Raw genomic sequence first — 13,502 nt, forward strand, 5'->3', positions numbered from 1 at the left:
CGAATCTTGGCTCTCACAAAATTTGCGAAATTAGAATGTATGTGGACATTCCTCATTTTTCATATATAGTGGCAGCGCACCCAGGTTTGCAAATGCCTGACAGAATTCAGCCCAGCCTTGCTGGCCATTATCAGAGCACCAACTTGTAGATCTCCTGAATTTTAGAGCAAGAATGTATACCAAGGTTGAACACATGTGATTGTGGAATCTAAAGCAAATTATGGATACAATTTTCCTGTGCAAATTGTTGCCATTAAGTAGTCATGCTTTTTTCCCTCATGTAAGATTAGCACACACTGGGATTAATCTTTGGATTGATCTAAATCTCCATATTTTCAAGTTAACTTTTGATTCACCAGTTTGCCATTTTGCTGTTACATTTTGATATGATGAGAATGCTTGAAAGCTGTGATATTCTTGTCTGGTTTGTATTGGTTTTGGTGAGATGAGGTGACCTTGATTGCATGATCCTTTTCATCTCATTTGATGTAGAATACTCAGTGTAAGATTACTTTGTGCGTTGAAAGTAGTATTCAACTACTAGTGTTTGATTAAGATTACTAGTGTGCATTATAAGTTATTGCCCAAATTCTGAGAACCAAAGGAGTGTGCAAATTCTGGTATGGTGTGTTTATTTTACAATGATTTGCACTGTGAGAAGTTAAAAAAAATGATAAGATTGTACCATATGCAACATTAGTACTCTAACCTTTGAAAAAAGAAAACAGAGAGGAGTAACTTTTCTATTTCTCAAGATTTGATATTAACCCCACATTTAGGAAATGACAGACTATGAGAAAGCAGAGTGGTGATGTAGAAATCTGCCATCTATATCAACTGGCAAAAGATTTCATCTACAAATTGTGACAAAAGCAATCGGATGTGACTGAAAACAACAAATGTTCTTACAATGCTATCTTCTTGTGTGCACATGACCATCTAGTGAGATAGGTATCCAAGTGGAAATTGTCAATCACTGCAGGTATATGTTTTGTATTATATTCTGTATATTCATCATGAAGACAGCAGATATTGGATTGTTGTTTTTTATTGATTTTTTTTTTCCTTTCACAGTGCCTATGTAATCATATGTTAAAAGGATAAAAGGATGCATTAAGTGCAGTTTTGATATTTATTTTGTTGTGTTACAGAAAATCTTCTCAGAACAGGAGCAACTTGGATTTAAGAAAAAATACACGAAGAAGAGCAGTACCAAGTTATCAATGTGAATGATATCAACAAATGATATTCTGAATTTATATACAAAGTCTCTTGATCAAACAATGTCAGATGCTTTTCACAAGCATTAAATGCATTGAGAGAAATTGTTAACATAAATAGAAGAGTAACAAGTACTAGCTGTGTGTTATGTAATGTACCTTTCCAATACTGGTTGTTGTTTTGCAATTGTATTTAAAAAACGTATTAAAGATATGAATGTGGAATAACATGAAAATTCTCACTGAAGCAAGTGTGAGAAATGGTCAAACTGTAAATGAGTTTGAAGATAACGCCCTTGTGCAAAAGAGGCACATGCAAACAAGTATTTGGTGAAATAAATGGAAGTACCTTTTCTTGATAAGCTCTTTGGGAATGTCCATGCTTGTTGCAATAGCTTGTAGTGATTTGGTGCCATGAGAGACCCCTAGACTGATGACGGTGATCATGGTGACAGAGTCATGATAACAATCTTACATTTATGGTGATAATATTGAAGTAATATTGGACATTTAAGATAGCTATCGTGGATGTGAAGATCTGGCTTGTTCCACAGCTCATGTGATTTTGACTGCAATCACCACTATCACTCATATATCCCAGCTTTACACTTTCAGAAGTTTAATTTACCAACCAGTTAAAAACAAACTTCATATTTGACCAGCAGAAGCAGAAGTTAAATATTAAGAAATTTTTGTGAGGTATATTTTGTTGGTCAAAATTCCTTGAAGTTGTGTTTCAGAGTTGGCATGAAGTCAAGTTCAGGGCCCAAAATTATCTTCATACACTTTATTTGTTCAGTTATAACAAATTTGGATATAATGATAGAAAACTGCTGTTACAATGGGAGTCACCAGTAGACATGTATGTGTGTAAGTGTATGGATGACTGCTACATAGAAAGAAGAAAAGAATAAAACTGAAGACCTGTTTTTTTATAATAATGATGATAATAATGATAATAATAATAATTAATAATAATAATAATATTATTATTATTATTATTATTATTATTATTATTATTATTATTATTATTATTATTATTATTATTATTATTATTATTATACCATCATTCGTACAAATTGTGATTTCCTCCATCCCTCCCCTTTGTTGATTTCTGCCATGTTTGGTAAAAACCAAGCTACCAGTTTTCAAGAAGATGAAAATAACAATGCATGATGCACAATGCATGATACATTATGATCATACCCATTTTATGAGAGCCAAGTGGCTCAGTGAGCTAAAATCAATAAAAAACTGAATTGAATGCCTTTTCAAAAGCTATTGCTAGGATGAATTATTTTGTTTTATGCAATAAAAATCACATCACCAATCTCATACACATGTAGTTTACCGTATGTTCCTTTCTTCCATAATCTCACTGTTCCATGACAATTATGGTCTGTAGTTCCTGCCAAATGTTTTTCATTTTTACTTACATTCTAGAATCTTCCTGAAGTAAAGTGATGAGCTTAGTCTATTTTTTTTTTTTTTTTTTGTAACCAAACATGAACTTTTCCCATCTTTTTAGTTTGTTGCCAAACCCTGTTTTTGAGATACGGGCTAGACTGCCTTTGCCACAAACGTCCATGAAAATCCCTCCTACATAAAATGCAAGCAAGACCATCATTCTCAAGATTTAGTCAATTTCATAGATTGCAAAAGGCCTCAATGCACTCCTCAAAAGGCATGAATATCTACCCACAACACACAAATGCAAGAACAACCTCAGGCAGGTAAAGTGTCTTTCAACAGAGACAGCAACAGAGACAGCTGTGGGTAGTTCAAGGTCAAAGGGCAATATGCTATTTACTGTATGGGTACTTCAAGAACTCACTCATTAGCAGGCATAAGACAAATAGGGGAATCCCATTATAACGAGATCGTTGGTTCCAAGTGATTTTTCTTGTTACATCCGGATTCTCGTTGTATCCAAACACTTTTGGAAAGTACACATTATATGAACATGCTATGTTGAAATTGGGTTACATGCATCGAACAATATGACAACTTATTTTGATGAACAGAAAAACAGGAAATGTGACTGGAAAATGTGAGAGCATTCGCGCGATAATTACAATGATTTTTTTTTTTTTATCGACGCTCGTCAAATGTTCAGATTTGACAAATCATGTAATCATGTCGTAGATGGGGCCTGCTTTTAGTTATCCACTTGCTAATCATTCTGCACATCTAAGAAGAGAGAGATGAAGAAAAAAAATCATGCTACTGTAGGTAAGGTCAACGCGCTTCTTACAGGGGAAATGTATTTTTCTTTTTTTTTTCTTGTTCTTTTTTTCTTTCTTTTGGACAGTAGTAAATACCAGTGAATAAAATAGGAACAGTTGCCATTGCTGGTATAAGGTAATTGTGCTGAAATGTGATGAAGCGTGTTTGAACAAAATGACGAGTGTGTTTTCTGTAGCCCGCTGCAGACAGCTGTGTGGGGAATGCGATTGCAGTTCAGCAGTGATGGGACAAAAGAGAGGAAAATAATTTCCACTGGTGCCAGATTTCGCAGGTGAGCTGTCCGGGGTTTCTATGTAGTAGTTCTGTACATAATAGGGGAAGGAAAGTTTAAGGGTGTGGCAGACTGAGCAGGGATGTGGTCGAAGGAGGAGTCATAGGCTGCGTTTATCAACTTTCCCCTGTTTAAACGGCTTTCGATAGCCCTTTCGATAGCCTTTCGAAAGCCCTTTCCATAGCACTTTCCAAAGCCCTTTCCAAAGCCCTGACTGCCTGTACTATTAATGTGCCGCTTGTTTTCTAAGAAGGGACGGCGTAAAGCAATTACCATCATAAAGACATATCTTCCTTTGAGAGTGACGAGTCATGATGCAATGCCACATGAATCAATTGTCTTCCTATCTGTGAGGCAGCTCCAGTTTAGCACATACAATGTACTTTAAAATATTTCTGAGTGGCGGCATGAAACTGAACGTTTCATGTACTTGTAGGGACAGTTGCCAAACTACCTAATTAACCTGACGATATACGTCCAATTATCTTTGAGTTTGCTCAACACTTCGCAAATTGGAGAGGATCGAGCGAGATGTTCATTAATTAGTGACTATGATACATTACAATGATTTTGATGTATTGGTGTCATCTTTTACCAGATGTGATGCGTCCATGAGATGTTTCATGTATGTGTGTGTCTGACAAGATAAAGGGCTAAAAAGCCAGAATGATCATTGTCTCGGCAAGGGGTTGTTGAGTTTACGCCCCTTGCACGTACACCTACATGCATTCCTAACTGTGGCACATTGTGAGTGCATGATACATACCTGGATGTTTATTTAAGGACCCTTGTAGTGACTTCGAACATTTGATGCTCTTTTTGCAGCATTTGGAGGAGGTCGAGTGAAGATTTTGTGGGTTCAATGACACCGATTGCTTAGAAGTTAAACTCTCAATGATATATTTTGAGGGGGATATTTAGTGGCGTCGGGCGTACCGCTAGGACCATATAAGCGGGGGGTATGAAGATGGAGTGACGACTACCAGTGTGCAGTTAAAGTTATAGTAATAGTTATTGCTCCACCCCCCCCCCCTTTTCAGATGAAGTGTTAGGAGTGCTAGTAAATGGTGTTATATGTGAGTATACTAACCCATATTAGTTAGGTCCCATGCTTACCCTTTAAATGAGAGATGAGTTACGGAAATTGTGCAAAACATACTGCACCAATACAACAGGAGTAATGGCGACGGAGTGGCTGTTGATGTACAGATATCACAGCAGGTTCATTCCAGGAACCTGAGGTATCCAATATTGTATGGATTTGAGAATCAGAATTTGTGTACACGAATGTGGGACTCCGTAGAGATAAGTTGAGATAGAATATATTTCAATGTGGTTTAAGATGTTTTGAAGTTGTGAAGCACTGAGGGTGTTATGTCCAAATAAACGCTACAGTTTGGTTAAGATAGCGCAGTAAGTGGCATGTGTGATTATCTGGTGTATAACCCTGCATGTGACAGCGCTATCAAAGCTGCGTTTAGCGTAACTCGCGGAACTTCGCGCGGATGAAAGCTGTGACTGAAGTCAGAATTTATCTTTCATTCTATGGCAAATTATTGATGTAAATTATGTGTATTATGGTGAAAGTTTACATCATGGTTTGTACTCTCATTTTTTATTTCCTTTCAGGACACCGTGCCCAACATCGTATTTTTCTCTCGCTATAACTGTAAAGTGCGATGCGCAAAACGCGTGATGACTTTTACTGCCAGAGCGCCATGTGCTTCCAGCTTGTTGCGAAGCACCAGGTTGAATGCGTGCTTTGCGTGCATGTTTTATTGACGGGTGCATGCCGTTTACGTAAATAAAAACCAGTAGGCCTACCTGGTAAGTTACGTAAATGGGATATCTACTGAGCAGCTAATGTTTGCGAGAGTAGCGAATAATAGCAGATTTTAAATAATGCTATTTCGTCAGGGTTCGGTAACAGTTGTAATCAAACTTGAAAACAGTTTTCATTTTTGCAACCAGTTTTTCTTATCACAGAGAAATTTTGAACTTGTTCAAAATTTCTCCCAAACTTACAATTCGCTACATTCGCAAACATTTGCCACTCACTGTTAGACGTACTTCCTTTATGTATCTTTGGAAAGGTTAACTTAAAATTTTGGATACATACAAAAATATATGTGCCCCATTTAAGAACGCTAATTCGAACTGTAGCGTTTGTGATAACATTTAGACATATTCTTTAGCGAAAGCAACAACTTCTAAACATTCTGATTTTATTCCATCACGGCCCTCGATAAGAGACTTTATGAGCTTGTGGCACGTCATCTTGATTGCGTTCTTTTCGGCACTGGCAGATGTTAGTCTCTGCTTGCACGCAACAATAATTTGGACAATTAGGCCTACGAGGAAAAGGAACCTTTTTTGGTTTTAAAATAGTGCGTGATTTTTCCCGTTGTTTAGTTCTTTAAAAAGAAAAAGAAAATCGTTATATCCACACAAATTCGTCTTTGTTTTTCTTTGTTTTTAGGCTTGAAAATTATCTCGCACTAAACGGAGCTCCGAAATCCCCATAGGCTAACACGCAAATTTATTTGGGACTGGACGATTTATCTCGTTATAAGCGGATTCTCATTGTATTTGATCTCGTTATAAGGGGATTGTATCCTGTCTCTAAAACTATGTAATGACACAAACATTACACAAACAAAAAAGTTTGCAGTTACTGGAGCATTTATTACACATTCATCAGTACATATTACTTGTTTGCAACAATACTTCCATCAGTGAATGATCAAAATTTGATAAATGTTTTACATGATTTACAATATCAACAAATGTACACTTTAATATATAGATCTTAAGAATATATACAGGTCCATACAAGCATACTGTTTGCTGCTTGAATCAGTAAAGTTCTTTTGAAATAAAAAATATTGATTGTTACTTTCTCTTTTGAGAAATCTTACAATTAAACTTTACACAAATGCAAACATGTTCAATGTAAGTAGGAGGCATGAGGAACAAACAGTATACTCCTTCATGAGTGCACATCATTTCAACAAATACATGTACATGTTTTATGCAAGGTTAACCTTTTTCCTTCTTTTGCAATACTCATGAGACATATGGCATGTTGGTAAAACAATACTGACGAAAAGATAAATAAGTTTTGCTGCACTCCACTGCAGATTTTGATTGTACATGTATATGCAGTGTTTCCATTTTGTAGGTGGAATTTATAGATCCCACAAGAACTGCTCTAAATTTTCTTTCAGTCCCGTGTCATAAAGTCTTTACTAAATGTAGGACATATTTCATACATATCGGAACAAGTGCATGATTTGTTGCTTGTAGGCATCAGTTAAGTTGCTAGTTGACAAATCATCATAACCCACAGAAAGCATAGCAACATTTTGTATCATTGAAAACCTTTTTCTTGGAATTACCAAAAAACAAATAGACAAATTTACTTGTAAAATGCCACATGTTGTGTTGTGATAAACAACAAGGTGCTGTAGAAGTGGTATTGGTGGGGTTGACCTACGTACATGACACTGGATATGAAGATACACATAGGAGCACTAGATAACAATGGCAATGTGATGGCATTACAAAGCATGACAGGTGTGAAGAAAAGGGTGATGGCAATCCTTTCACATAGAGATAAGAGTGATCTAAATGTATGGATGATGAATTTGGTGAAGATTTCAACATAATGATGGCAACAACAGTGATGTTAAAGAAAATGGTGGTAATACAACTGTATAATAATGATTAACAATGCCTATAGAGCACAAAACACAGTGTATGGGGACCATACACTCAAGAAAAAGTAAGGCTTTTGAATATACAACAGTTCTGTGTATCATGTTCGCTGTAAAGAAATGCATTTTTAAGGCAGATTTGAATCAATTAATGTTTGTAACAGTAACAACAGCGATGTTGATGAAATTGTGACATTAGCTAGGCTCTATAGAAGAATCCGACTTCAGAGCACTGTAACTTTATGGCAGCCATAACTAGGGGGCTTCAAATAAAGAACAAAAGCACTTTCAATGGGTTATGTAATGAGACACAGGCGTTGCTATGTCAGTACTTATATTATATTTTGTTGGGCATACTTGAAGCCCCCAGTTAGAAATTACCATAAAAGACAGTACCCAAACCAAACTGGTCTATATGGTGAGCTCACCATGTAAGAAAGTTATAAAAAGGGGAAACTTAGATGAATGTTCTATCGACAACCATGGGACTGCAATTTAGCAATGCAAACTGTACCAGCTTAAGATGAGCTAAAGCATCAAATGCATTATATTTTGGGTGTTGTCCATTACAAAACAAATATAGGTCTTGCAATAGCCTTTTTATTCATCCAAAGGTGCAAGTGACATTACTTCTATGCATTTGTTTTATTGTCAGAGCAATATGACACCATCAATTGATGGCTGCTATAGAGGATGCTTTGGTGTGGAGATTCAGCACTTACAGTTTCTATGAACCTGCCAATCTCTCTGCACTTAAATGCAGATTATAACCTGATTTATAAGTAGTCAATGACCAGTCAATAACTGCCTAAACGTTATGGTGGAGCACTTTAAAGCTCCATTAACTTAACACTCAAGAACATTCTGGGAAAGTCTTTTATGGGAGAATATTCTTACGCAAACAAAATGCAAACAATACCTTGTTTTCATATTGTCATACTGATAATATGACAATGTTTTTATATATTGGTATTGTAATGCTTTAAAAACAAAAAACTAAGTGATTGATAATTTGGTACACATATAGAAATTTGATTTGGGAAGCAGCACAAAATGAAATTGGAAAGTACTTTACTAATGACATGTCAAAACCCCATCATCTTCATAGTAAGACTTACACTTCACTCAATACTGTTTTGAACCCCTTCAATGGAACATTCTGCATGTTTCTTTCCCCACTCATCATCAGCGTAATTGGCAAGATTTGAGGAGCAACGAGGCTTGTGAATGATCTCATCACCCAATCAATAATGAGTGATAAATCATATTGTTCAATCTCTAAAGTTAAATTTCACATTCATGACAGACAGAGAATCAGAAGAAAAAAGAGTTTGTATTATCTGTCAAAGCATGGGGCATTAGAACCATATATTAGTGAAACCTACTTTTAGCAATGGTTTCAACAACATACAAGCCTTTTTATGTTTCTTTTACTTTATCAGTTCACACACATGCACTATTGTTTCATTTTTAGTCTGCATCAAGAAAAAAATGCACAAAATAATCCCTAGGAACCAACTGGTAATTGGCACAAAGTCATCCAAATCTAGGCTCTGACCTATTATGATTCATGGACCTTCAACCATGGGACAAATAAATACAGTGAAACCGGTGGGTTGCATGAATTCACGATATGCAGATTACAGAGACAAATTGTTTATATATAAATATATTATATACACATATGTGCCATCATATGTGGCCTACTGTGTATCCCAAAATTATTCAAGGTATTGCTGTCCTGTGATATTTCCTTCCCATTTCCTTGCTCTGAACAGTGTGGTCTTCATTCCTTGTAATCTCTTTCTTTTTCTAGTGCAGCACTAATACTTTGTGTGGTGATTGCTAAAATTAACATGCTCATTTCAAATAAAGTATAGAGGACTGAATACATATGTTCCATATGATAGTAATGTGTTAAAAACCTAAACATTAAATGACAAATGATAGATCTTGGGGTGAACTAGGCAAAAGTTAGACCCAACAAATCTAATAATTTTTACTTGTACTATGCATGTACATACATTCCAAACATGGATTTACATGGATTTACTACATGGATTTCTGTGAGGTTTTGACAATATGTTATTATCTATGACGAGGTATGACAGAATGAATTATGCCCACTAATACATGTACATAGTTCATTGTCTTTATGAAATCCAATCAATATTGCCTACAAAAGAACAATACTTCATTGCATGTACATACAATATTGTACACATGTCACATTTGCAACTTTGGCAGTGTAGTCACACATTTATGGCATGTACCTGGATTGATATTTGATTTTTTTTTTTTTTTTTTTGGGGGGGGGGGGGGGGGGGGGAGTAGCTTCATTAGGTACAGTAATTTTCAAAACATTGGGTATGTTTTTGGATTTTTTTTTTTTTTTTTTGGACATTTCTGAAACACTTCCATTGCAATGACTACGCTGCTACATTGTAGCATAAATGGTCTTCAGTGAGTTGGTGCAATCAAATCCCTGTGTTTTACTGGTTGGTCAAGATGTTGATTATCACTCATACAAAAGACTTTATATGTGCAAAATCTCTAATTACATGCAATACACACTACACTAGGTAGGCATATCAAATACTTTATTACAAATGTGAAAAGACAGGCCTAACATCAATCGGTAATTCACTGAGCCATGTTACTCATACTTCAAGTAGCAATTCATTACAAAACATGGAAAAATATCAAACACGGCAAACACACATTTCTCATTCACTTCATCATCAACGTAACTATGGTGTCCATTGTAACAAAACACATTTCCTTTAAATATTATATGCTGCTTAGATTTTTCTTTTCTTTTTGAAAACTCAAAAAGGGGTGATCATAATATTGGGTGGAATCAATTAGCTTTATTCTATATTTGGAAATATGAAGCACACTTGGATGCCTTTGACTTGAACTGTTCATGAAACAGTCCAAAATCAGGCTGGGGGTGTGGAGACTAACTTTACATATTGTTTTCCTTAAGGCAAGGACTGATGAAAGTTCCCCCCTTTTTTGTGTGTGAGTGTGTGTGTGTGGGGTGGGGGGCAAGTAAACCATAAACAAACCTCTGAAGGCACCTATTCAGGCAACATACGGGTATATAAAGAAATTCATCCGACACTAGCTCAGCACCTGTAAGCACTGTCTTGGCAACACAACAGTGCATAATAAACTTATTGGTAACAAAAATGACAATATCATGGACTGCATGTTCTAATATGACATGATGCTACAGTGAATTATGTGAAATAATCAATTCCATCACTTTGGCAGTCCAAGATGCACGGATAAATGCTTCCGTCACTGTCATCACACATCTAAAAAGCATCAACTCCAATATGTTATAGAGAACATAACTACAAACTCACAAGAAGTTGACTGTACCACCTATATGGAAGGAGGTGCTCTTTGAACTGTTCATTTTAAGCAAGGTGTGGAAGCTGTTCTACAGATAGCATGAGAGCTAAAGAGGTTCATGTAATATACTTTTACTAGCAGATTGATTGAATAGCTGACTGCTTACAGATTTACAAAAGCATGCCGACAAATATCATAATATTTGCTCTCCGAACAAAGCATGTCAGTAACAATCATTAGATTTTCTGGTGTATTTGAGCACTAAAGATAACCACTGAAGACAATTTCCAGCAAAACCTGATACAGCCATCTAATAAAACTCATCACACATTTTACACCAGCAAGGTTTAGTCACTTGAGAGTCACAAAACATCACATTGTCTTGTTTTCCTTATGCACAATTACATTTTTGAATTAAAAAAGGGGGAGCTATGGAGAGGCTGAATTTTTTAATCAGTATTACTAAAACTAATTACTATAAAAAGCAAAGGCGAAATCAAAAGTTGAAAGCCTCAGTCCAACTTTGAGTCAACCCAGTTTTAACTACGTTCAATGTGGTAAACTTCACACATTATAATGCTGTATGACTCATATTCTCTGTGTATTATATTCAACTGGAAAATTTGTATATATAACAGCACATTAAAATATTGGGGTCTGAGGGGTAGCAGTTCTGGATACAAGACATGACCAAGTTCAGCCTACACACAAGGAATGGATTAGCAGGATCTATATATTAATATAATGTATGTGCATTCAAATTATTTTTCTTGAATATTAACTTTTTCCTCAAACCTTTGAGGAAGTCTAACTATATTTTTGACCATACAAAGACTAGAACATTTTATGCACTTCAAGGACTTTGCTCTTGAGCCTCAAATGAATGAACATAAATTCTGTATTTGCCCTCTGTATCTTATAATTTCCATTCATGTGAAAATGGACAAGAATAGAAGTATTATTCTGAGTATCACAAAGTTCATTCTCATTTCAGGCCTGCTGATCTTAAGACATTTTATACCTGATAGCACACTTGGGGGGAAAAAGTCATTAGAATACTAGCTGTTATGTTCTGCCCAAGATGTGCAAATAATTGGCAGGAGCACTAATACATTTCACAACCAATTAAATATACCGGTATCTTAACCTCTTTGACAATCTGTACAACCTTATAAATATATGTCACATGGAATGTTGCAAATTTACTAAGAATTACATATCATAAAGACATTTATGGAGACAATCAATCATCTCACACAAATTATACGTACCAACATGAAACAACACATAGCAATTACCAGAACTTCTTGTGACCTCAGAACAACATTGAAGTAAACTTGATTTTGATCCACTGGGCTCTCTGGAACAACCTTCTATCATCACATAGCGCTGCAAGAAACCATTTTTTGTCCATTTTGTTCTTTGAAGTGTTTTTTTTTACTATGGATCAAACCTCTGACCATAAAGCACCAAACCTTGCTAAGGACCCTGTTCCACTCTCTGCCTGCATAAGTACCGGAGCTTTTCGATGGTTCCACGCTTTAATGGCTGAGAGTCTTCAAACACGTGCTGAGCAGTAGAGAAGAGGAAAAACAAATTAAGAAATGTTAAAGGTTCTATTAATCCCTAGCAATTGTTTATTACCCCCAAACCATGAAATGCCAATATATTTTGCTATTCCGAACATAGTATGAATTTCAAATAGTAGTACTTTTCTCCAGGTAACTAACAATGCACTCACCGTGTACAGTCGTACACCTGTATTTACACCAGTTTTTATATGTTATTCTACTAAATCTCAAATATCGTCACTTGGGCGACAAGACCTCGTATCTACAAAATGTCAAATGTTCAAGGGAGCCAAAAACTAGAAATGTCGCTACAGCGACTGGTTATACCCCCGCCAAACAACATTTCATAAGCTTTGGTCAAAACAACATTTCATAAGCTTTGGTCAAAAAACTGAGGAAGTAGTTAAATCCGCAAGATCTTTCCTTGATCTTCTGCCATTAATATGCCGTTACCATGGCAACGTACTTTCGGGTACTGTCGAAAAATGCGTCTTGCACATCTACAACCAAAGGCACACATCTGTACCAAGTTTCATGGAAATTGGGCAAGAACTGAGGAAGTAGTTTGCAACACAAAATTTTCCATCATTTTGGCTCATAATATGTGAGCTGTTACCATGGCAACATACTTTTTGTCACTGTCAAGAAATGTGTCATGCTGACCTATATCCTAAGACAAACATTCAATATGAATTCCATGAGAATTGGAAGAACACTGATGAAGCAGTTTTGCCATGAAGCATTTTGCCCTATATTTTACCAATAACATGCCGTTACCATGGCAACGCACTTTTTGCCACTGCGGAAATATGTGTCTTGCACATTAACATATTCAGATGAACATCTGTACCTAATTTCATAAAAATTGATCAAAAACTGTGGGAGGAGTTCGCGACGCAAGATTTGTACCCATTTTTGCCCATAATATGCCGTTACCATGGCAACGTACTTTTGGGTACTGTCAAAAAATACGTCTTGCACATCTACAACCCAAGGCACACATCTGTGCCAAGTTTTATGGGAATCGGTTGAAAACTGAGGAAGTAGTTCGCGACGCAAGATTTGCAACGGACCGACCGCCCGACCGACCGCCCGACCGCCCGACCCCCCGACC

At 36.2% G+C, this 13,502-nt stretch overlaps 1 protein-coding gene across 1 annotated transcript in view; it reads right to left on the reverse strand.

Annotated features, from left to right (window-relative positions):
* Nucleotides 1-9,892: 9,892 nt before the first annotated feature.
* LOC139708181 (growth hormone-regulated TBC protein 1-A-like) overlaps nt 9,893-13,502 on the reverse strand; it is a 37,542-nt gene continuing 33,932 nt past the window's right edge. The window contains exon 7 of the mRNA XM_071620156.1: nt 9,893-12,386. Coding sequence (XP_071476257.1) covers nt 12,297-12,386 — 90 coding nt within the window. The 3' untranslated portion in view covers nt 9,893-12,296. The remainder of the gene's footprint in view (nt 12,387-13,502) is intronic.

The sequence above is a fragment of the Diadema antillarum genome, unplaced genomic scaffold, assembly GCF_040938485.1.
Source record: "Diadema antillarum isolate AM-2024a unplaced genomic scaffold, OU_Dant_1.0 seq00001317_RagTag, whole genome shotgun sequence".
In the NCBI taxonomy this organism is placed as follows: Eukaryota; Metazoa; Echinodermata; class Echinoidea; order Diadematoida; family Diadematidae; genus Diadema; species Diadema antillarum.